General features: G+C 39.6%; 1 protein-coding gene across 1 annotated transcript in view; it reads left to right on the plus strand.

Annotated features, from left to right (window-relative positions):
* Positions 1-1954: 1954 nt before the first annotated feature.
* LOC126174982 (zinc finger protein 239-like) overlaps positions 1955-25923 on the plus strand; it is a 95671-nt gene continuing 71702 nt past the window's right edge. Inside the window, exons 1-3 of the mRNA XM_049921458.1 lie at positions 1955-2136; positions 3737-4603; positions 22950-23213. Of these exons, the coding sequence (XP_049777415.1) occupies positions 4274-4603; positions 22950-23213 (594 nt within the window). The 5' untranslated portion in view covers positions 1955-2136; positions 3737-4273. The remainder of the gene's footprint in view (positions 2137-3736; positions 4604-22949; positions 23214-25923) is intronic.

Consider the following 25923-nt stretch of genomic DNA (forward strand, 5'->3'; position numbering starts at 1 on the left):
GTGTCTATTGTGCATTCCGACAGGCTTGGCAATTCCAGCAGGACAACGCAACACCCCAGACATCCAGAATTACTACAGAGTGGCTCCAAGAACATTCTTCTGAGTTTAGACGCTTATGTTGGCGACCAAACTCCCCAAACATGAAGATTATTGAGCAAGTCTGGGAAGCCTTGCAACATGCTGTTCAGAAGAGATCTCCACCCCGCTTGTACTCTTACTGATTTACGGACAGCCCTGCAGGATTCATGGTGTCAATTCTTTCCAGCACTACTTCTGACATTAGCCGAGTCATTGCCACGTTGTGTTGGGACACTTCTGCGTGCTCATGGGGTCCTACATGATACTAGGCAGATGCACCAGTTTCTTTGGCTCTTCAGAGTAATTGACGAAGGATAAGGATCATCAAATAGCATTTTGTTAGTGGTCTCGTATTAGAATGTATGTCCTTTTAGACCAACAACCTGTATCTTTTAAACATCGAAGTCATATGTTTCCTTGTCCAGCGACCGTAAGTTACAAAATAACATTTTAATTGTTTTAATTACGAGAGACATTATTCTCTTGAGGCTTTGCAAAAATCACTGCGAAGAATCACCGTAAAAGTCAAGCAAAGTTACATTAATACTAAAACTAAAAGTCTATTTGAGAGATGGCAACTCAAACCTGTAATACGAATATTTATCTCATTCCACAAATAAGCCAACCTTTATTTCTCAGTATTCATAGCTGGTGCAGTCTCCTAAACTTCCTTTCCACAGAATTCGATACATCAGAAATTCTTTTCATATATGCCACTATCATTATTGTTATTATTGTCATTATAATTATTACTAATATCACTATTAGTGGCAGCAGCAGTAATACTAAAAGCACTGCCACCATTGACTTTATTATTTCATAGTCCGTATTATTTTCTCACACTGTCAATATAGACACTCAGATCTTTGGAACACTACTTGTCATATTAAAACTGTTATTTCTGAGATAACTGTGATATAAAAAATGTACTATATGTGTGAAACAGTGGTTCGATGTAAGAGAGTACGATATTGCAGTGCCTGTGATGTACGCATGTCCGAAGGAATAGGCAGTTGCGAAACATACAACCATCAGCTGTATAAGGGAATGAAAATGAAAATATATGATGGACGGGGACTCGAACACAGAGTTCACGCTTTTACGTGAGTGGTCGCCTTAACAGCTTTGGCCATTCATGCAGGACTCACAACCAGACCCAAACCGAGCGAAATGGCTCAATGATTAGCACACTGTGCTCGCATTCGGAAGGACGACGGTTTAATCCCGCGTCCGGCCATCCAGATATAGGTTTTTCCGTGATTTCCCTAAATCGCTCCAGGCACATGCTGGGGTGGTTCCTTTGAAAGGGCACGGCCGACTTCCTTCCCTATCCTTCCCTAACTCAAAATGAGACCGATGACCTCGCGGTTTGATCTCCTCCCGAAATCGACCCCCAACCCAACCAGACCCAATTTTTCGGGCCTATTTTCCTGCTTTTGTTTTGGTCAAATATACATATACAAAACTTTTCGGTTCTTTCGCTGCTTTGTTGATGAACATGGAAGAATACGAACTGAACGCAGTCGATTGTGTCTTATTCAAACATGAGATTTTGTGTCATAGTATTTGTTCCCTTAATGATCAGTAACAAAGTATTCAGATTCCTGCAATGATCTCTGGATTCCTCTTTTTGCACTTTCATTTGTTCAATGTGTAGCCAACGTTAGAAATGCCAAGAAACGGGATAGTTATTGAAAAATGAGCACGATTTCTACGACGATTGTGGCATTTGATTACATGTTCCTGCGTCCATTTAAATTTTACTAACAACTTTACAAAAAATTTTAATTTTTGACTTTGGACTGTAATTTTCTTCAAAGGAAGATGACAAACAAAAGTCGCAGCCAGATGGCACATTACACTATGAAAAGTTGGCTGCCTGCGAAAAGTCATTTGTTTATAAGCAAGGGAAAGATCTTTGCAGTGTATAATTTGTGTACAGCGTTATGATTGTTTAATGATTGGAGTGTCAGTACGGCATAATTTTCGTTATCCTGTTACGTATAAGAAGTTGTGAGCTGTAGGTTTTGCTTCACGAAAATGTGAATCACATCTAAGGTAGGAATTATCTAAGGTTTATGCCCCTGATTGACAGACAAGGTTTTGATTGTAGCGACAGTTAAAATTGCAAAATAGATGCGTCGCCTCTGTACTGTACTGTGTAGTAAATAATTCGAGAGCAAGCAGTACAAGCGAAATTTAGGGCTCGATGAAAGTTGTTCTTTTGAGTAGCTAAAAATCCATTAATTTACGTAGGCGTGTATAATTTATTATGCGCCTTCACATATTCTCCTGTTTATCGTAGTTTTAATGTGGTGTTTAGAATGTATGTATATGTAGGATATTATTTTTTGTGATCGATAATTTGAAAGCCGAAGTTTGCTGTGGCACTTACTTTTTTTTACAGTAAACAGCAAACACTGTGAATACAAGTTTCATGTATTCGCTTCCCCTACCACTCCCTGTTAAAGAACTGGATTTTCGTGTGACTTATGTATTTTCGTCATTTTTATCGATACTCATCTTTTTTGTATGTTTGTGCGGTACGTAACCTTAGGAATGAAAGTATGATACGTGTAGGGATGCAATGTGAAGTACATTGCAATTGAACGCGTAAGAATACGGTTACTTCATAGAACATCTATAAAATCTCCGATATTACAGCAACATAGCAGCAGCAGTAGCAAGCCAAGTGGCATCAGAGTTTGCTCAAAACTTTGATTACAGTTATACCTGTCTGCTTCTGTTTGCGTTTTTTATAGTTAATGTAAGATACTGTACACAAAATGCGACTGGTCTGTTACCATCACTCCCTGTTAGTGTGCCACATTCAAACACAATTTAAGTAGGCTTTGATGCTACTTACCTTCTTGCTATTTCGGAATTACTGTGCTATCAGACAATGCAGAGATAGTTTATGAAGTAACTACTTTTCCAGTAGTTACCGTTTTTCACATATATTCAGCAGCCTGTGTGATGTTACTCAAGACACACAATATTTATAAAGAGCTAAACTCATCTGAGTGACTCATCGTATTAATTGGGTCAACACTATCCATTGTAGTATAATAATGATTAAAAAGACCATATCAGCAGAAAATTTGAGTTAACTATTTACCAAATTCACAGCAGTTGATGTTACTGTATTCATTAGCTGGTCTGTATGATGAGATTAGTGCTGTAAATCATTTCCATATAGGGCTACTGAAAAGTATGTGCATGGTAATAAAAAAGTTTTAAAAATGACTCATGTGACATTACTATAAGGTAAGCGGTATCAGAGCACGTGTTGATGCAATACCTGTCTTTCGGACAATACAAGTGGATTATGTAGTAAAGATATATAATGAAGGCTTTTTTAATTTAATTGTCTGCTAATATCATGAAATTGAAATCTGTGTTTGTTAATTTATCAGATAATATTTGTATTTTGTTCTCAGATAGTTTCATCACGTACAGTATAGTACCAGCTCCCCCCCCCCCCCCCCCCCCGCCCTCCCTTTTCCCCTCCCAGACAGTTTGTTTCATCAAGCACATGTGCTGCTTGATACTCCTGCAATACTGTAATCATATCTGCTTGTTATTGCTTGAGTCTTTTGATATATAGCCAGCCTTTATAAATTAGGTTATACTGAGATTTTGATTTGATATGTTGCAGAAATGCAAGACTGTCCCTGTTCGAGAACATGCATGTGCTGTTTGTTGAAGCCTGGGAAGCAAAACAAGAATTGTGAGCAAAGCAAGTTTGAAAACAAGGGCAAGCCTATCATATACATGGCATCTGTTTCACATCCTGTGTAACACGTATGAGGATAAGTGACTTATTTGTAATTGAGTCCTAATGCAAAATAAAAGTTCGACCAGAACAGTTCATATTAACCTGTCGAGTGCAGTGGAGTACCCACACACTCAGCTCGACACACACAACCAAAGGAATCGTATATATTTTGTAGAACGTCAAAGTGTCCTCCAACTCATGACGAAGTCTGCTATCTTCTTCAAACAGAAGCGGCTAAGAGAAACCAATACACACCCTTTAGAAAGGATAACACTCTACTTGTGATAATTGGTATTGTGACGATATCAGGTGATAGCAGTCTCTCTCTTTGCTAGTGGAATGTTGCAGATAAGTTAGAAAGGATCTCTTCATGAATGTATGGTTCTGCCATTAGCAGAAATTTTGTAGCTGTAGCGTATGTTGCCATCACCTGGTGCAAGTGCAGGGCGGCTGCTGGCACGGCTTTGGGTGGGTGATCCTCGGCCGCCAGGCTGCTCTCCACCACCTGCGCCACAAACTGTCAGTCGTGGCACTGAGACAACACCTCCAAGGCATACCCATCGTCCATTTGTGTGTGGCCACTGCGGTAAGGCTTATGCACAGTCATCACACCTAGCACACCACGGACGTACACACACTGGAGAGCGTCCATTTGCATGTCAGTTCTGTGGAAAGACATACATGCAGTCATCACATCTGACCCACCATCGCCGCACTCATACTGGCCAACGTCAGTTTGTATGCAAGGTGAGAATGTTATATATGTTGGCACTGGTATTCTATTAATGATTTTTCTTATTCAGTCCTCCTCCCTACGCATCCTCTATATTTACCCTGTCACTCTCCTGATACATCCTCCTAGTGCATTCACTCTTACAGCATATTTTCCCATAACCCTATAATCTGTAGGTGTGTTTGAGTTGCTTATCCATATTTTATTCTAAAATTGTTTCAAATTTGAATCAAGAACAACTGTCAACACACTGAGCAAGGTGGTGCAGTGGTTAGCACACTGGACTCGCATTCAGCAGGACGGCAGATCAGTCCCGTGTTCGGCCATCTTGATTTAGGTTTCCCGTGATTTCCCTAAATCGCTCTAGGCAAATGCTGGGTGGTTCCTTTGAAATGGCACAGCAGACTTCCTTCCCGTCCTTCCCTAATCCGATGAGATCGGTGACCTTTCTGTCTGGTCTTTTCCCTCAAAAGCAACCCAACAATCCCAACTTCCAACCTAGTAACTTAGAAGCAGATATCCTCAGTGTAACAAAGCTGATTAAAGCACTTCATAATGGCAAGTGTTCTGGCTTAGATAGCATACTGATTGGGTTGCTATAAGAGTATGCTAGTACACTAGCCCCATACTTAGAAATTGTTTAAACTGCTCACTCAACAAAAGATCCATTCCAAAAGGCAGAAAAGTTGCTTAGGTCACATCAATACTCAAGAAAGAAAATAGGAGTAATCCACTGAATTACAGACTTATTACACTGGCATCAATTCGCAGAAGGATTTTGGACCACAAAGAAGTTTTACAGGCCCTCTGCTGTTCCTAATGTACATAAATGAATGATTTAGGAGACAATTGGAGCAGCACTATTAGACTTTTTGTGTGTGATACTGTCATTTACCATCTGGTAAAGTTATCAGAATATCACAACCAATTGCAAAATGATTTAGACAAAATATCTGCATAGTGCGAAAAGTTGCAGTTGTGTCTAAGGATAAGATCTTCCACAAGAGCACAAAAGAAATCCGTTGACGTTTGGTTACAAGATAAATGACATGAATTTAAAGGTTGTCATGTCAACTAAATACAGGAATTACTACGAACACCTTAAATTTGAATGATCACTTAGGTAGTATTGTAGAGAAGGCAAATCAGAGATTGCTTTTCATTGAAAGGCCACTTGGAATATGCAACAGTTCTGCTAAAGAGACTGCCCACACTACGTTTGTTTGTCCTTGCTAGAATATTGCTTTGCAGTATGGGATCCTTACCAGATAGGGTTGACAGAGGACATTGGAAAAAGTCTAGAGGAGGGCAGCTCAGTTTGTATTGTGATGAAATAGGGTAGAAAGTGTCAGGTATATGATAAGCGAGTTAAGTTGGCAGTAATTAAAACAAAGGTCTTTTGAAGTGTGATGAGATCTTTTCATGAAATTTTTAATCACCAACCTTATCCTCCAAATGTTAACTTTTCAGTTTATTTTCAAATTTTACTTTGCTGTCTGTCAGTCATTTTATATCACTGGGTAAGTGATAAAAATGTTAGTTGCAGCATTGTGCACCTCTTTTTTTTTTTGTGCTGAAGATAACCTTAATGTGAAGTAATGAGTGTAAGTTTTTCTGGTGTTGTCATTATGTAAATCATTGTTCCTTTTGAACTGCAGTGGATTATTTACAACAAACTTCATGAGGAATAAATACACTGTGAAGCAGTAGTCGGAGTGCCCAACTCCTCAAACACATGTCTACAAGATGTCCACGGGTCAGCACCACTTATTATTCTTACAGCATGTTTTTTGAACTATGAAGACTTTCTTAAAAGATTAGTTACCCCAAAACATGATTCCATATGACATATTTGAATGAAGATATGTCAACTTATAGATTTGCCACTCCCTAAGATTTGCAGTGATCCAAAGTGCAAATGTGGCTGAACTGAGTTGTTTTAAGAGTTCTAAAATGTGCTTATTCCAGTTTGAAATTTCCACCCTATTCATTATTTCCTCGCCTTCTTACACATGTAATTGGTGTAGTATCCCTAGATGAGCAAAACTCGATATATTGCGTCTTTTTAAAATTCAGTGTGAGACCATTTGCAGAAAACCAGTCAAACGTCATTGTTCACCATTTCTTCTTTTTCCGTATCTGTACGTGGATTGATTACAATATTAATGTCATCTTCAAAAAGAACTAATTCTGCTTGTTGCCTATTAGACGGAAGATTATTTACAAATATGAGGAGCAATAGTGGATCTAACATCCAGCCTTGGGAACCCCATACGTGATTTCTACACAAGTCAGAATAACAACCACAGTCTGTATTGGTTGAATTATGGAGTACAAATTTCTACATTTTTTTTGTTGAGTAAGACATTATCCGCTGGGTGGCTATATCGTCAATTTTACAAAACTTCAATTTATACAGGTGAATACTGTGATTTACATTATCAGATGCTATAGATAGGTCACAGAAAATACTAACCAGTGCTATTTTATTATGTAATGCTTCTCAAATTTTGTGACTGAACGTGTAAGTGGCAGTCTCAGTAGAGCAACTTTCATGAAATCCTGAATGAATGTGATTCAATGATTATATTGTTTCTCAGGTAAGATAATATTCTAGAACACATTACCTTTTCAAAAAATTTGAAAAAATGATGCCAACTGTGAAACAGGTCATTAGTGTATGACATCTCTCCTATCGTCTTTCTTGAATAGGGGTTTGTCAATGCAATATTTCAATTTCTCTGGAAAAATGTGTTGAGTTAGTGATGCATTACACATTTCAGATAAGACTGAGCTTATTATGTGGGAACAAATCTTTAGTACTATATTGGAAAGACCACCAAAACCGGATGAGATTTTATTTTTTAGAGGATGTAATTTTTTTTTTTAATATCAGAAGGAGAAGTTGGTGCATTTATATGATAGAATTTTATGAGAGTTCCTTTCTCAACATACTGCTGTGATTTTTCTCTTGAATTTTTTCTCCCTGATGTTTGTAATGTATTTAAGAAATGATTATTACAAGTATTTTCTACCCATGACCCTCCATTCATTTCAGTAGTTATGTTATCCTGTTCTGTGCCTGGTTGTCCTGTCTCTTGTTTCACTGTTTCATATAGCATTAAGTCTGTTGTTGGAATTACTGATATGACATTATGTGCATGTTTCTTGTTTTTAATAACTTTTCTTACTAGTTTTGAGTTGTTTTTTAGTGTACAACTAGTGCATAATGTCTACTTGTTCTTGCCAGAAGGTACATTTCTCTTTTCCTTTCACAAGATACTTTAATCTCCATAGTGATCCATGCTTTACATGGATGTTTAATGTCTCTTCTGACTAGCTTATGCAGAAAGCTGTTTTCAAATAATGATGTGAATGTACCACAGGATAGATTAACTTTTATGTTGGCATTTGGTTCATTATAAATTTCATCCTAGGACATCTCTCATAAACTATTGATGAAATCATTTGTCCTTGAGTCATTAATTATTCTGATTTCCACTGACAATTGTAAGGCATTGATATTTATCCTAGCTGTGCATCACGATTAGACAGAGCATTTGTTATTGAGGAAATAGTTATTTTCCTGTTTTGAGCATTATCGAAGAAAAGATTATCAACTAGGATCCTACTGTCTTTCTCCACTCGTTTTGTAACTTTAATTACTGAGATCAAATTGCAGGATTCAAAAAATATTTCCATGTCACTTTTCCTATCAGAATTCCTTAGAAAATTGAGAGGTGTTAACTGCTTGCTCTTGTGTGACAGCATACTAAGAAATCAAGATTCCTCATAAACAGTTTAGTTTCCCAGTGGGAGTCTATATACAATTTCAATTAAAAGTTAGATATTTTTTTATCATTAATTCACAAGCACACATTTCTATGTGTTTATCACTAGAAAATATACTTGTTTCAATGTTTTTGAACTTGCATTCTGACTTAGTATAAGTAACAACTCCTTTTCATATATTAGTCTTACCTGAATAAGATGCTAGAATGTAATGTTTTGTATGTAACTGATCTAACCCTGTGGTTGTGTGGTGCTCAGATAGGTACCGGATGTCTTTAACTTTTCAGAGTACTCTAAATTTTTGAAACAGACAGAAAGCTCTTGTACCTTGTTATGCTGTCATCTAATATTTAAATGAAATAAGCTAACTTTTCTGTGCATTCTTAAGCATTTTTAGGGCTGTTTTGTTATTTTGACTTCTTTCAAATCACAGTGCCTGAATTCTGACTCTAATCTAGAAAAAGATACCTCTCTGACGCCGGTAACCACACGGGTCTTGCTTATGTGATGGTGCACGATCGCACCGCTCCCACCCTCCCTGGTATGTTTTCTGCAAGAAGCTCAGCCAATGTATCTTTCCCTGTCCTATTCAGGTTTAGGCTATGTCAAGTGTATCCTCGTCTCCCAATTATAGCAACAGGTACTGCAGTCTTATTTGATTTAATTTCAATTAGCAACATCTTCTTCAACTCAGTGTTAACACAGCTGATAGCAGTGTTAACTTGGGCTGTTCAAGACACAGTGGGACCACCACCACCACCTCATATTTGTGCGTATAGTTGCCATTCTTATTTCATTCTGGTTGTCCCATTGCTGTAATTCCTGTCCTTAGTCAGACTTTCGCCACTCCACCTACTACAATAACCTGATCCTATGTGCCAAAATATTTGCACAAATTCCCTGTATCTTCTGTCTCCTGGCTAAGCACAGCATATGGCTTCACAATACTTGTGATCCTGTTCCTGTCCTGTACCATCTGGCATACATCCTTCCCGTGGCTACTATGTAGCAGCAAGGCTCTTCTTCCTACTCTCAGTTGGTACCAAGTTACACTGAGTTTCTTTGCTAGAGGTCTGCTGCACTCAACAGTGGTCTACTTCTGGTAACACATTTAACTTATTAGATACTGCAATCTCAGCTGTTGGTGAAAAAGTTGATGAACTCTTCCCCTTGTGCCAATTGCTTGTTACCTTTACCCGGTTCCCACAATCTTTTCCCCCTTCAATCTATAGATTTCAGATTTCACATGTTCTTATTCAGCCTGAAGGGTACAGATCTTGTCTTCTAGAGTGTGGGACAGTAGAGAAATAGTCTGAAAGTGTTTCAAAGAACCCCTTACCAGGCATTTAAGTGTGATTTGTGCAGGGTATTGATGTAGATGTTAAGGAAAAAAGAGAAAAGTATTGGTAATTGTGGTATTGCTTGTGCATAAATTTGCAACCAGCTCATCTTTTTCATTTTTTATGTGAAAAATCAATCCATTATTGTGTGGAGTGTTAAAAGTAGATTTTTACCATTTTGATGAGATTTATCTGGTTTCTTTCAGACTCCTAGGTCATGTCCAGTAAAGTAAACTACTATGCAAATCAGTTTATCATGTGGTAACTTATAACACAATACAGTTTATTTACTGTATACTTCGTTAAAAAGAAATAAGATTGACTATAGTAGCTTGCTCAGTAATTGTTCCATTGACATTGGCTGATGTTTCCCACAGTTATTTTATTTTGTGTTTGTGATTCTTGATGCATTTTAGGCATTAATGCAAATAGGGTGTAAATTCAGGCAAATGTGATGTCAGTGTTCTGTAAGCGTTCTGTAATATCAGTTTTATCCATATTTTTTGTTGTCAAGGAATAGTGTCTATACTTATTGTTTTATCTCTGCTGATACGTAGACTTTTTAAGTATTTTGAAAAGTACTGAATTAGACTACTTGTAACTGGTGTGCACAGCCCAGAAATAAGGTATAACTGGGATTAGCAGTTTGTTGCTGTCTTTTGTATCATCATCAGTGTTTTGTTTGTTGATGCTATTGAATTGGAACATATCTGTTAGTCTTTGGATTTCAAGTAATGGTGATAGAGATACAGTAATAAAATAACTTAATAAACAATTTACCAATACATTTAATTTACAGAAGAGGGAAAACTTTTTTATATATTTATTTACATGTCAAGTTTTGTAGGACCAATTTGAGGAGCAAATCTCACAGGTCATGGAATGTGTCAGTACGTGAAATTACAACATAAAAGTAATAAGATAAAAATAAAATGTTTATGAACCTGAAAAAGTCAATCCTTAAGCTTAAGTAAACGTAATTAACAATACAACAAGAATCAGCTTGATTTTTTCAAGGAACTAAACAGAATAGGAGTGACCCACGAGGAAACTCTTCAGTTTTCATTTGAAAGCGCATGGATTACTGCTAAGATTTTTTAAGAGTGGTAGCTTATTGGAAATGGATGCAGCAGTGTACTGCACACCTTTCTGCACAAGAGTTACGGAAGTCCAGTTCAAATGCAGGTTTGATTTCTGCCAAGTATTAACAGAGTGAAAGCTGCTTATTCTTGGGAATAAACTAATATTGTTAACAAGAAATGACAGTAAGGAATATATATATTGAGAGGCCAATGTCAAAATACCCAGACTCGTGAACAGGGGTCAAGGGGTTCGTGGACTTACACCACTCATTGCCCAAACCGCCCATTTCTGAGCCAAAAACATCCTTTTAGAATGGGAAGAGTTACCCCAAAATATAATACCATACGACATAAGCGAATGAAAATAAGCATACAGTATTTCAGAATTACCGGTAATACTAGAGGGCATATAATTTATATAAATAAGGAACAGGAGTGGCCCCAACACTGATCCCTGGGGCACCGCTCATTTGACCGTACCCTACTCAGACCCCATATCGCAGCCATTATCAACATTGTGAATAATGACCTTTTGCTGTCTGTTAAAGTAAGAGGTGAACCAATTGTGAGCTACTCCCCGTATTCCATAATGGTCCAACTTCTGGAGCAATATTTTGTGATCAACTCGAATGCCTTGGTTAAATCAAAAAATATGCCTAGCGTTCGAAACCTTTTGTTTAATCCATCCAGTACCTCACAGAGAAAATGTAGTATAGCATTTTCAGTTGTTAAGACTTCTAAAGATGCAGCCTTTTCAATAACTTTAGCAAACTCTGGTGGCATTGAAATAGGTCTAAAATTGTCTACATTATCCCTACTGAGTACTTTAAGTGTTCAGGAAACTGACCATTCCTAAAGGAAAAAATTACAAATATGGCTAAATACAGGGGTAACACTTGCAACACAGTACTTTAATATTCTGCTAGGGACTCCATCATAACTATGAGAGTCCTTAATCTTCAGTGATTAAATTGTTGACTCAATCTCCCCCTGTCTGAATCACAGAGGAGTATTTCAGACATCAATCTCAGAAAGGCATTTTCCGAGAAAGTTATATGATTTATGTAGAAACTAAATTTTTATTTAATCCACCAGCAATGCTCAGAAAACGATTGTTAAATAAGTGTACATATATGTGATATATCAGTAACAGAAATATTTTTACTACGAACTGACTTCATATTGTCGACCTTGTGCTGCTGACCAGACATACCACATACTCTTTGCCTTCCTAATAACATTTTGAAGCACCTTACATTACTGTTTGTAAAGGGCTATTGTAGCTTGATTGTGACTATTTCTAACATTTTGATATAATTCCCACCTTGTTCTACATGACATCCTTATCCCACTAATCATCTACCCGGACTGCCTGTTACTGCTAGTACCCTGTTTAGATCATTCTAATGGAAAGCAACTCTCAAAGAGCATGAGAAATGTGTTATGGAAAGAATTATATTTATCATCTTTGTTATCTGCGCTATAAACATCCTACCACTCTTGTTCCTTAACGAGGTTTAAAAAATTCCCTGTTGCTGTTGGTTAAGCTTTCCTACATAGTTTTTAATTATATGTGACTTTTGTTTGAGCACAAAAGCCTTTTAGTGTTAAAATTTGTGCATCATGGTCTTTTACTAACAGAATGCCTGTGTAGTAATGAAGAATGAATAAAAATATTGTCTATGACTGTGCTACTGTTCCCCTGCATCCTAGTTGGAAAAAACACAGTGTGCATCAGATCATATGAATTGAGGTCTACTAACATCCTTTTTCTTGCACCTTCGTACACTAAATTTTTATATTGAAGTCACCACACACAACTAATTTCTCATACTTCCTACAAAGTGAATCAAGAACCCTCTCTAGCCTGAGCAGAAATGCTCTGAATTCTGAGTTAGGGGACCTAGAAACAGCAACAGTTAGAAGTTTAGTTCCACTACATTCAACTGCCCCTGCACAACATTCAGATATCTGTTCAATGCAGTGTCGTAATACATCTATGGACCCAAATGTTTTTTACGTAGGTAGCCACTCCCCCACCCCGCAAAGAACTCCTTGGCAAAACAGCCAACTAGTCTGTATCCTGGTAATGGAAGCCTCTGAACTGTCAAATTACTTAAGTGGTGCTCCGATACACCAATAATTTCAGTCAACATCTATAAGCGGTTCACTAACTTTATCTCTAGTACATCTAATATTTTTATGAATTATGGAAATTCCTTCTCTGCTTGGAAACATGACATCCTCTGAAGGTGAGCCCTTTTAGAGGGACTTCCATTAAGCAGGTATACCTATCAGCTGACTTCAGTCTAAAAAAAAGTGCACCTCTAACACCAACTACTACAGGAATTTTTCCACTAGTGATTCCACTACCACCCACTACACTGTAACCTATAAACTTCGCCAGCCTCCCCTTCCCATACCTATTGAGGTGCAGGCCATGCCTAGTGAAAACTGATCTACTGATACACCCAACTGGCACCACGAAAATGTGACCCATGTCCTCCGCCATCAGCGCCTAAAAGCCGCATTAAGATGAGGCCGATCATGACGCTGAAGCAGTTGCAGGAAATGCACGTTAGCACCACCAGTTTGAATAGGTATCTTTACCAGGTCACCACCTACATCATATTCCCCGTCCCTATCGAGATTGTTTCCTGCTCCATCCACTGTCACTAACCGATCCTCCTTTGTAAAATTCCTACATAATTCCCCTTTGCTGTCAGTCATCTGAGCCAACTCTGCACTAGGCTTCACAATGCTGATGACCTGGTACTCAATCCCCAACACTTCCTGCAACTGCTGGCCCACACCTCTACCATGTGAATCTGGATACTGATAGTCACAAATTAACTTGGAGGCATATTTGCAGTAGAAAGGATTACCATGAATCTGGAGGCTGCATGAAACATTTTGCCAACAATGTCCACAAGTTTTGACTGTGGTATGATAACAATACTGTATTTTTAAACATGAATGTTTGATATGTTTGAGCTTAATATTTACAATGTAAGAAAAGATAGATTGCTGCTTACTGTATTTTTAAACATGAATGTTTGATATGTTTGAGCTTAATATTTACAATGTAGGAAAAGATAGATTGCTGCTTAGCGAAAGATGACACATTGACCTGCACACTGGCACAACGAGAAGACCTTTACGCATTAGCTTTCGGTCACAGCCTTTATCAAAAATAGAACACACACACACACACACACACACACACACACACACACACACACACACACACACACTGATATAAACGAGCAAAGCACATTTCTCTCATCCATGACTACCATCTCCAGTAGCTCGGACTGGAATGAAACTGTTATGTAGAGTGGAAGTAGCAATTTGGAGAGGAAGGGTGAGTAATAGAAGTGTATGGGTGGAGGGAGAGAAGAATGTGCAGCATTGGGAGGCTGTGTGGTGAGGATGGAAAGGAGGAGGGGAAATAGAGTGAAAACAGAGAGAAGCTGGAAAAGATGGGCAGGGGCTTTGGCAGAGGATGGGAGACAAGAATAGTGAGGAGGTGATAGGAAGGAGAGGGTGGAAATTGTTGGAGGGTGTGGGGACAGCATGTTACTGAAATTATTCCGGCTTCCACCTAAGGTAAAATCAACGTACAGTAACATACTGCCCCCACGTGCTCCACCCAACAGTTTCCACCCTATCTGTGCTGTCACCTCCTATTCTCATCTCCCACACTCTTTGTGTGCTGCCAATTCACCCCCGCATCTTTTCCTGCTCCTCTACTTTCTCACTCCGTTTCCCCTCCCGCACAGCCTCCCAACACTGCACCTTTTGGAAGTCTAGTACCTGCACAGTGTCTTCTCTCCCACATGGCCCATACACTGCTATCCCCTCACCACCACCACCACCACCACCACCACCACCACCTCCACCACCACCTGATTACTGCTTCAGTTCTATGTGACAGTTGCGTTCCAGCCCGAGCTGCTGGAGATGGTGGTCACGTGTTGCGTAAGGTGTGCCTGCTTGCTTTTTTGTGTGTGTGTGTGTGTGTGTGTGTGTGTGTGTGTGTGTGTGTGTGTGTCCTTTTCTGATGAAGGCTGTGGCTGAAAGTTAATGTGTAAGTGTCTTTTATCTGTGTCTGTCTGCAACTCAATGTGTCACCTTTACGGCAAGTTGCAATTTATCTTTCCCATACACTGTTAATATTCCACCCCAAGAGTTTCCATTGTTTGAGCTTAATATTTTTCATGTACTTTCCCTTCTCATTTTTGAAGTGCTGAGTAGAGTCTGTTTCAGATGTTCAAATAAGTACATATGAAAACTGTAAGAGACAACATTGTGATAATATGCAGTATTTGTTGTTGTTGGGCAGTCACTTTCGGATTCAGTTTTGGTTGTACTTCATTTCCTTGGGCGCATCTGAGCTAATTCCATACACACATAAATCTTCTGTGGGAGAAAATGACACACATCAATGGAGTAGGTGAATAGCGGTACACCCTCTCATAGTTCAAAGGGACACTATAGTGAGGTTAAAAAACTTGCAATTTTGGCAGTTCTGTGGAGAATGATTGAAGGGGAACATTGCTGCCAGAATGCACCTACCACTTGCCTACTGCAATTGGTGCTTCGTTGTTACCCAGCTATCAGAGAAACAATGTTACATTACTTTTCACTTGGGCTGATTTGAAATAAGTCAGATTTGATAGTGCATGAAAGAAAGGGTATACAGGAAGCCTAATTTTGCTATGCACTTCATTCATTTCATCGAGCTGGAAGTGTGGGATTTTTGGCTGGGACATCTTTACAAGTTCTCTTAACTCTGCTGTATCTGTGCTAGGTTCAGAGTCCTCTGATGCAACACTTTTCTATATCAAAAATAAAATATCTGCTTTCCTCCACTGCGTTGTTGGAACTTGATACATAATGGAATGGTGTGACACATGTCCATTGCTGTTGAATTCTGAGGAATATTTTGGAGCAGAAAAGTAGAGCCTCTTTCATGGAAATATTGGCATTCATTACACCATGAGTCACTTTGGAAAAACACAGCAGTTTCGAACACAGCCAGAAGCCAAACCAACATGAAGCCCAAGTATTCTACTACATTTGCCTGATGTTTTAGTTGTTTTTTTGGCCGTGTAATCTGTGCAGTCTTTTGTCAACAAGTGTCTTTCAATAACCCACAACTCGGCAAGCCATGTGATATTTTCAAATGAAATTCTCCTCACAGTAGATAACTGGCATTTCTGAGCTACTATGTCATTTCTGTTGATGATAAACATTAAGGACAAAAGTTTTAATGCCAAAAACAAGCTTGCGAAGATAATTTCAAAGAGACATCTTGCTCCCAGTAAATTGTCTTTATTAAAAGTGGGTTATTACTTACCTTGATAATGACCACACACGTTGAGAGATTACATCTTGCTGGAATATGTTCTTCGTAGTTATCCATCCAGCAAAACTTCTTTCCTTGCCTGGTGTTTCAGGGTAAGCTTGACTTCATGTTGCTTCATCATTCACATCTTCTTTTCTTTCCTTTCCATTCTATTCTAATTCTCAGCACAATAGGTTTATGAATGTTAAGTGGAGTGGCATTTCTGTCCACCAAACGTCTAAAACTAGCCTTCCAATTCAAAATACACACAGAGTACATGAATTCGCAGCTGTGTTCCTGGATTGGAACTCCACTTCCAACCCAGCTGCATTCAGATTGTGTGTCGGTGGGATGCACTATAACTGCTGACAATGACCTGCCAAAATTTGATTATAGTGTATACAGTAAATTTTGACATTGCTGACAAGGTACTGGCCTTTGTGCAAATTAGTGTCATTTTATTGCTAGTTGCTGACTTGGAGTGTTCACCATACAAGGTTTTTTATATCAGAGTTCCTCCCTCACATTTCTGATAGAGGTTTAGTATGCCAAATAAGAGAAAGTTTACTTAATTTTGTTGGATATAAATCAGAACCTCTTATGACAAAAGCATTTTGTTTGTACATTTTTCTTATAGTATTACAAGGTTTCTTTGTACATTTCTGTGTATACAACTGCCATTAACACAATAGGATACATATGAAATTTATTTCTTTGCTTATTGAAGGATGCTAAATAGAATTTGACTGGGTGTTGTATCTCCAAACTCTGTCTGCCCACTTATCGCCATGCGTCTTCGTGTAGTAGTCCTAGAAAATAGGAAGAATTAACTTTCCTTGTGGTAAACAGTTATAGATGTAGTTTTTTTTCCGCTACATCATACTCTGCAGACAACTGTGAAATGTACAGAAAGGGATTTTCCATTGTACCAGTTCTTTCATCCATGTATGAAGCACAGGAAGAATGATCACTTAAAAGCACAACCTCATGCACTGTAACTAGTCTAACATTGTTTTCATGATCCGTATGAGAGCGAAATATAGGGTCCTGTAGTAAATTTATAGATTCGTCATTTAAAACTGGTTCTTGAAACTTCATAAATAGGACTTTGTGAAATAGTTTGAAGTGCCTGCCATTTCAGTTTTTCAAGCATCTCCTTGGATCAAACAAACCTTTGACCATTTGCACTGCTCTTCCTTGTGTAAATTCAATATCCCTCGTTTGACCTATTTGTTACATGTCTTACACATTTCAACAATATTCTGTGATGGGTAGATAAGTGTTTTGTAAGTAGTCTCCATTGTAGACCGATTATATTCTCCCAATATGTTACCAGTGAAGCAAAGTCTTCTACGTACTTTATGTACTGCTGAGCCCCAAACGATCTTTTGATTTCATATCCCAACAAATTGTAACACAAAGTCTACATGTGAGCTGATGGATTCCAGTTGTGACTCTTTCATATTGTAGTATTAGGATACTATCCATTTTTCTTTTCTTTTGTGATGTGCACAATTTCACATTTCTGGACACTTAGAGTATGTTGCCTGTCTCTGCACTACTCTGAAAGCCTGTCAAGATCTGACTGAATTGTTGTTCAGTTTTTTGTCATGCAGCACTTAATTATATATAATTACATCGTCTGTGAAGAGTTTGAGGTTACTACAGTGTTGTCTTCAAGGACATTAATATACATTAACAGAGAGTGCCACAATACAATTTTGTAACGTGGTTTACTGCAGGATAGGAGTGGGTGAATGGTTCTCAGCTGTAGGTTGGCGATGTAGCGGGTGAAGAAGGCAGCAGTCAGTTGATTAAACACTTTATTAATGAACACAAACAGATGCAGTTCAGGACATCTGAAACAGACTACAGATGATGGGTGGTGATCCTCAGTCCCCAGTACTTGGGTATGGGTGTGTCGACGCAAGCGTTTCCTGTGGTGTAGCAGTGAGCCAATGTCTTTGTGCCTGGGTTGAACACTAAAGATAGTACTCGTTGATTCACATGCTGGTGGAGGCAGTGTCATGGATGAGGCGATGACTGACACAGGCTGAACAGCCCGGCTGTTAAGACTTGCTGAGGGGCTGGTCCTAGTAGTTTAAATCCCATTTCCATGAGCTGAAGATCATGTTTAACGAGGCCGTGTCAGAATATCTGTAACCAGTCGATGGACTGGTGTAATGCACTCAGGGGGTTGATCAGTCATGCAAAGGGAGTCGGTGTGACATTCCTAATGTGAAAGCTCTGACTACAGAAGCTGTGTGTGCTGATGCTGCTGAGCTGGCAGGGCATTGACGAGCAACTGTGGCCTGACTTAGGTTGCTGGGCTGTGGTACTGGCTCTCAGTATTTGAGCTGTTACATTTCCTCCCTCCTTGGATTAATCCAGTCTTCTGGATTCTGGTTTTGTTGGTCTGACTAACCAAGACACTTTCACATGTTTTCATTGTTTGAATAAGACTTTGCCGTGTCCTCCTTTTCATTATATTTACAGTAGGTACGGTATTTCCCATCTTACAGTGCTTAAGCAATGAGTTTCTACACCCTTTTTTCTTTCACAATTTGTTAATGTTTACTGTGGTTGAGTCACTTCTTCACTGGTACTGGGATGACTGTTGTATTGTTGTGGATCCGCTGCCTGAAGGAAGGTAAGGATAGGATTTGGGCAATTCTACATCCAAGGTGGCAGTACACAATACTTACTATGTTCAGAATTACACAAACGGCAGATGTGCTAATCCCTATGGTTTTGAATTGATCTCTTCATTTGTTCTTATGTTTCCTGATGTAGTTGAGTAGATGTTCCATTGTCATATGATCATATTGTGCTGCTATCATCTGGTGCAGGGTAGCTAGAAGAAGTGCGTCTAACATGTTGTTTAGGAAAGACAGGTTTTCCTTGGGAAGGATTTTGAAAGGTAGGTCCGGAAGATGAATTAATGAGTAGCTGGTGTTTAGAGTTGCGGTTCTGTTAATGGTGGCAGGTAACCAGAAAGTGAGATCTGAAATGTTGCATTGTGTACCATTCATTAGCAATCCCTGACCTTGTAGCTTCATGTGCTGGCCACTGCCAAAATGTCCTTGGTCACAGCAGGTGGCAATGACTACTATCATTTTCAGTACTTAGAGTTCAGCCAGTGTGACCCTATCTTCTGGAAAAATTCAGTTTTATTTTAGTTGTGGGCTTCTCAGAGCAAAACATGGGACAAACAGTGACTTACCTGGCTCAGCACTCCAGTGGCTCAACAGTGGATAGTACTTCTTCCTCAAATCCCTCATCTTAAATGGCAGAAATGACCAAGAAAACGTCAGTTGTAAAGAACCTTCAACCCTTAGGGCTACACACCAAAGCGTGTCACACACATATACTCACTCACTACCAACCCACTTTCTGTCTGCTTAGCTGCTACTATACCAACTACATATAAAACAAAACAATTTATTTAAATTAGACACACTAATGTTCTATTAACAGTTCTATAACCAATTTCCTATATGCAAATGTCCTCCACGAACCGTTCCTGTAGAAATAACACAACATAAATATAGACATAATTCAAACTGATCAATAATTACAAACATTCAACTCACCTCATGATCTTAAGATGTATGAACGTGGTGGAACAATCTCGGGTACACTCTGCATCATTTTCTACCCTTTTCTTATGCTTTCTTTACTAGAGTCCCTTCCCCCGTCATAAGGAGTGCCAGCAATTGAGGCAGAGCTTCTAGCCCACCTTGAAATGGGCAGTTTCTGCTCAGTGGACAACTGTGGTTTGGGCAGGGAGTTGTATTTAACATTAACTGGGGATGCCGTTTAGACTACGTGATAGGGTCTTTAGTATTTCAGGATTAATTTCTCTGTTTTACCCATCAGAACATGAGGGTTATACAACATAATTTACTATCCAGTGTGATACTTAGATAATTTTGCTTTTTTATTGTGAATGTTTTCCTGTCTTTCAAGAGTCTTCGTGTCCTTTTTTCACTTGACACCTTATTCCTTTTAGCCTAGCCTTTCAGTAACGTTCTGAACATAGGATACAGCCTTCCCTGGAAATAGGTTGACATAATTCAAAATATGAGGACGTTTTTCTACCAAAAATGACCTCATAGAGTGAAAGATATGTGTTTTTGAGGATTTTTGAATTATACGCACTAATGACATGCAGTAACAGGGTGTCCCAATTATCGTGACTACTATTCACATAATAACTTAGTATTTTGCTCAATGTCCCATGCCCTCTCTCATGTTTTATTGTTCACTTGAAGGGCAAGTTTGTAACTTCTTAATGTGCAGTAGTCAAGATAGCTGCTTAAAAAAAATCAGACATAAAGTTTGTGCATTGGTCTGGTTTTATTGCTTCCGGTGTGCCGAATTTCAGTAGCCAGTGGTTAATGAAAGCGTGAGCCACTGTGTCTGATTGTTGGTTTGTTATGGCAGTCATGGCCAAGTACATTCAAAAAATGATTGATTATGTTTCATGCTTCATGCAGCCTTTGCAGTTGTATTTGCAAACACTCTATGAACAATCTTTGAATGCAATTGATGAAGCTCTTTATGAAGTCCTCAGTGTATTGTTTCCACTGCGACCACCAGTAATTTACTGCAATGCAGTAGTCCATGGCTCCTCATCCTTTGTGCTCAGCTGTTTCCAGGTCTGCTGTGCACTGCTGTGGATAGTCTTTAGTGTGATGTTTATTCAGCAAGTCCAGACCCAGAATGACGACGTAGCCAACACCCATGAAAAGCAGAACTTCCGTGCACATTCAGAAGTCTCTCCCTCCAGCCACCATTACCTGTGATCCTGTATCCAAAAACAACTTACGAGACCTTCCCTTTATATAGCCAAATAGAGAAACGTCTGTTACTGATTTTGCACTAGGATCTCCCATAGTCAAAACTTACTGGGAGCGTTGCACAGTGGTCACATCACCCCACAGACCGTTTAACCCAGAAGGCAAGTGTTGCACTGATTTGGCCATCTATGTGTGTTTGAACATTTTTTGAAGAGAGTGCTGCTCCACATTTGAAATTGTACTTTCGTATGGAAAAATTGAATGTGTCCTGGAGCACCATACCTGTAACAGTCTATCAGTGCGTTAAGGGATACCCATTTCTCCCTGGGTCTTCTACAGAATCAAAGCTACTGCAGTTGTCACTGCTTCGTCCAGGTCTCTTGGAAACTCCATGCTTACTTTCTGTAACATTTCAGATGGCAGGCCCTGCGGAAATGCATCATGTGCACATTGTTCTGCTTCCAGCAAAGTGGCTTTATTGGCACAGTCATCACTCATTGATTCATAGGCATTGACAAAGATTTGCCCGATATGGTCCACAAAACTCTTACTGACTCTCCCTGCTGCTGTGATACATCATTAAATTATTCACAGTAATGCTGCAAGGTTTTCTTCTTTCTACAAATGTCCACTAACCCTTCCTGAAAATCTGCGAATTCTCATTGCACATAGTGTATGACTTGGCATTCCCTACTAATTTTAAATGAGCTACACTTAACGACTGTTCATCACTCCAGTTCCCTAATTTCACATCCGTGTCCAAACTGTCTGTAAATACAAAACTACCTTCACCAGATCCCAGTATCACCAATGAGGCCATACCAGAATCAAGGATGGGTGAAGACACAACAGAAGATGGCCTTCCATTCTTTCTCCCTCTACACAAAACTTCATTGTCATCTCTAACCTTAGCTACCTCGTCAGCTCTAGCCTTAGCTACCTCATGTAGTAGATGTTGAATTGTATCCTGGGTTGTTGCTTTCTCATGTACAACCATTTCGCTCAGCACTGCCACCACAAGCATATAGTTTAATCAAAATAGACAGGAAAGGACAGACACAATGAGACAGGCCCAAAATAAAACATTTTGTTCTGTTACTTACATAAAAACTTGCACAGACCACCACTGCTGCTGCACATCTTTCACTTCAATGCCCCATTGGACAACCATTACAGTTCCAGTAGGTATTCTGACACAAAATATTGTAACCATTTTTACCGCAGCATAGGAGTGGGCAACTGTTTCTGTATTGGAGGTTGGTAGTGGAGAAGGCAAAGAGGGCAGCCAATATGTTTATATATCACTTTATCAATAAACACTAACAAATATGGTTCGAACCATCTGATCTCCATCCCTCAGGTGTGCCAATGCAGCATTCCTCGTGGGGAGTAGCAGTGGCCCAGCTACCACAGCATGCTGGTGAATGGCGGCTGATGACCGTAGGATGGGGTGGTAGGTGGCAGCAAGACGACATCTCTTTGCCCGGGTTGGATAATCGGGCATCAGTCATTTGTTTGTGGTCCTGTGAAGGCAGTGTCATAGACTCAGTGACAACTGACACAGGCTGTGTGTCATAGGGTGACTCAGCTGTGATGACTTGCTGGTGGTTTAAATCCCATTTCCATTTGCTGACTGTTGTTGAAAGACACATTAAGACATATTGAGCAGGATCAGTGGCCTGGAATGGTGTAATCAGTAGTTTGGTCGATCATGAGGCGGGACTCGGCTTGTTGTCCCCCACACAGAAGTGTCAGCCGTGGAACCCCCCTCCCCCCCCCCCCCCTCTGTTGATCCGGCATTGGCTGGTAACTTCAGTGTGTGTGTGTGTGTGTGTGTGTGTGTGTGTGTGTGTGTGTGTGTGTGTGTGTGTGTGTGTGTGAGAGAGAGAGAGAGAGAGAGAGAGAGAGAGAGAGAGAGAGAGAGAGAGAATACAGAATTACAATGAATGTTGTTTTTCTGTGTTGACTGCCATTCTAATTGTTTGTGTTTGCAGGTATGTGGGAAGTCGTACTGCTATTCATCTCACCTAGCAGTACACACAAGGACACACACAGGTGAAAGGCCCTTCACATGCCAACAGTGCGGGAAGACTTTCGCACAGTCATCGCACCTGTCACATCACCGCCGTACTCATACAGGAGAGAGGCCATTTGTGTGTAAGGAATGTGGGAAGTCATACATGTACTCATCACATCTTGTAGTACATCGACGGTCTCACACTGGTGAAAAACCATTTATTTGTAGAGACTGTGGTAAGGTCAGTACTCTGAAATAACTCTTGACCAATAATAAATATTTTAATTCCAAATTATTATTTTCTTTTGTTTTGAATAATTTTAGTTTAGCAGTTATGTTGTAAAACATGATCACTATTCAGAATTTTAGTTTCTGTGTCATCTGCTACCTATCAGTACAGAGGAGGTTTTTGATGTGTGACACTCATGAATGTAAGCATATGCCTTATTGCTACAGGAAATGAGTGACAGTAGAGGCTTATTCTAGAATATTGCTAAAGTGTGTGGTACCCATACCAAATAGGACTAACTAGGGATATTGAATATCTACAGAGAAGGCCAGCATGAATGGTCACAGGTTTGTTTGACCTGTGCGAGAGTGTTATATTGATGCTGAAGAAACTGAACTGGCAAGACTCTTGAAGATAGACATAAACTATTCCAAGAAAGTCTATTAACAAAGTTTTAAGAATTGGCTTGAAATGATGACTCTAGGAATATATGTCAACGCACACACAGAGCCATTCAAACACTGACTCTTCTCGTACTCATACGTGAATGGACCAGGAACAAACACTAATAACTGGCACAATGTGACATACTGTCTGCAATGCAGTTCACCGTGGCTTGCAGAGTAGTTCTAGAAATTTCTTTCCTCATTCTTATCTTTTATGCCATGCGAAAGTGACTTCATATTGATACCGTTTGGAAGCTCCACGTATAAAGTGTTTGCCTCTTAACAGTGAGATATTGTATCATTCACAACTTCAGTAGTTGCCTTGTGTCTGCAAATGTTTAGATGTTTCAGTGGAATGTAGTACATCATATTTATCAAGGTTCGTAACACCTCCTCCCAGGTTCTCTACAGAGTAATTTACATGAAAAGGAGACTTCAGCCAAACTCCCCAGAGGTACAATAGAGGATTGGAAAAGGCTAAGGAATGCTCAGCTGCACACACAAAAGCTTCTCATAAGCAAAAATGTCTTTATTTTATACAGTGTATTCCATCCTCCCAAAAATAAGTAAATCAACACAATATTTATTTATGAATCTATTTGGTACATCCCTTCACAAACCATGAATCTTGCTGTGGTGGGGGGCATGCACGCCTCAAAGATACAAGAAACTGTGGATGCAACCACCTTGGAGGGTTATCGTTGAAGAAGCTAGACCAATTACTGAAAAGAGGCAACAAACCTTTTCAGTACTTTTATGGACAACAGTCTGGGTAATAAACTGATCTGGCTATGTAACATTAACTAATATGCCTTGCTAAGAGCAAGGGTAAACTACAGCTGTTCAATTTCCTGTGGACATGCAGCTCTGCTATATGCCTTAATGATTTTTGTGCCCTCATAAGTAAAATATTCTAGAGGTAAAATAGTCCCCCATCTGGCTCTCTGGGCAGGCCTACTCAGGAGGATGTTACAAGAAAAAACAAAACTGGTGTTCTGCGTGCCAAACTGTGGAATGTTATAACCCTTATAGGTGGATAGAGCAGAGAATTTATAAAGGAACATGGGTAGGCTAAAGTTAGATATAATGGGATTAAATGAAGTGCAGGGACAGGAAGAAAAGTATTTTTTGTTCTGTGAGTACTAAGTTAACAACACAAAATCAGAAAAGGGTAATGAAAGAGTAGGTTTAATAATGAATAAGAAAATAGGAATTGTGAAAAACTGGTATGAACAGCCTAGTGAACACATTACAGTAGCCAACTTCCGTACAAAACCGACACCCACTACAGTAGTACATGTTTATTCCTTCACAGACCTCCCCTGCGGGTCCAGGGGTTAGAACAGGCCTGAGGTATTCCTGCCTGTTGTACGAGATGACAAAAAGAAGTCTCACATGTTTCAGCCTTTATGTGATGATCCCCTGTGGGGTTTGACCTCCATTTTTCAAAATTTTCCTGAAGAGCGAGCCAATTGGGAAAGGGTGCCTTACATGGTGCATCGTGTCCATCGTGCCTTGAGTTTTTTAGCCCACTTTCTCGTCGTCGGACTGCAGTCCAGCTCATTCTCCATCTCTTGGGTGAGGATGCCTTCTTGGGTGCGTTTTCCACCAAGCACTATGCAGTGTCGCTTTTTGTGCCGACGATGATCGTGGGCTTCTTTGCACCTGATATCCAGCATGGTAGCCAGTCTGTTGTGGCGAGGCCCCCATGTACCCTGTTGGTTGTAGCCCCCTGACAACACAGGGATTGTTCTGCTGATGCCTGCGCCGTTAACTCCCCACCCATGCCAGAGTGCCTGTCACCCTGGGGCATCGGGACTCCCAGCAGTGGCCATCCTGCCAGATGGCCTTTGGCGCAGCTCGGTGGCACCCATGGGGAGGGCCCCTGGTCGGAGTGGGTGGCATCAGGGCAGATGACGCGCGATGAAGCATACCACGTCATCACTTGCTGGTGATTAAACACCAGCAGTCTCTAAGTGTTCCAAGTCTCAGTACAATGCAAGAAAGTACTGATGGGGACTCATTTGTTTCGATGAAGCCACAGTGTTTTTTATATATATATATATATATATATATATATATATATATATATATATATATATATTTAAAAAGAAAGATGATGAGACTTACCCAACAAAAGCGCTGGCAGGTCGATAGACACACAAATAAACACAAACATACACACAAAACTCAAGCTTTCGCAACAAACTGTTGCCTCATCAGGAAAGAGGGAAGGAGAGGGAAAGACGAAAGGATATGGGTTTTAAGGGAGAGGG

Source organism: Schistocerca cancellata, chromosome 3 (assembly GCF_023864275.1).
Source record: "Schistocerca cancellata isolate TAMUIC-IGC-003103 chromosome 3, iqSchCanc2.1, whole genome shotgun sequence".
Taxonomy (NCBI): Eukaryota; Metazoa; Arthropoda; class Insecta; order Orthoptera; family Acrididae; genus Schistocerca; species Schistocerca cancellata.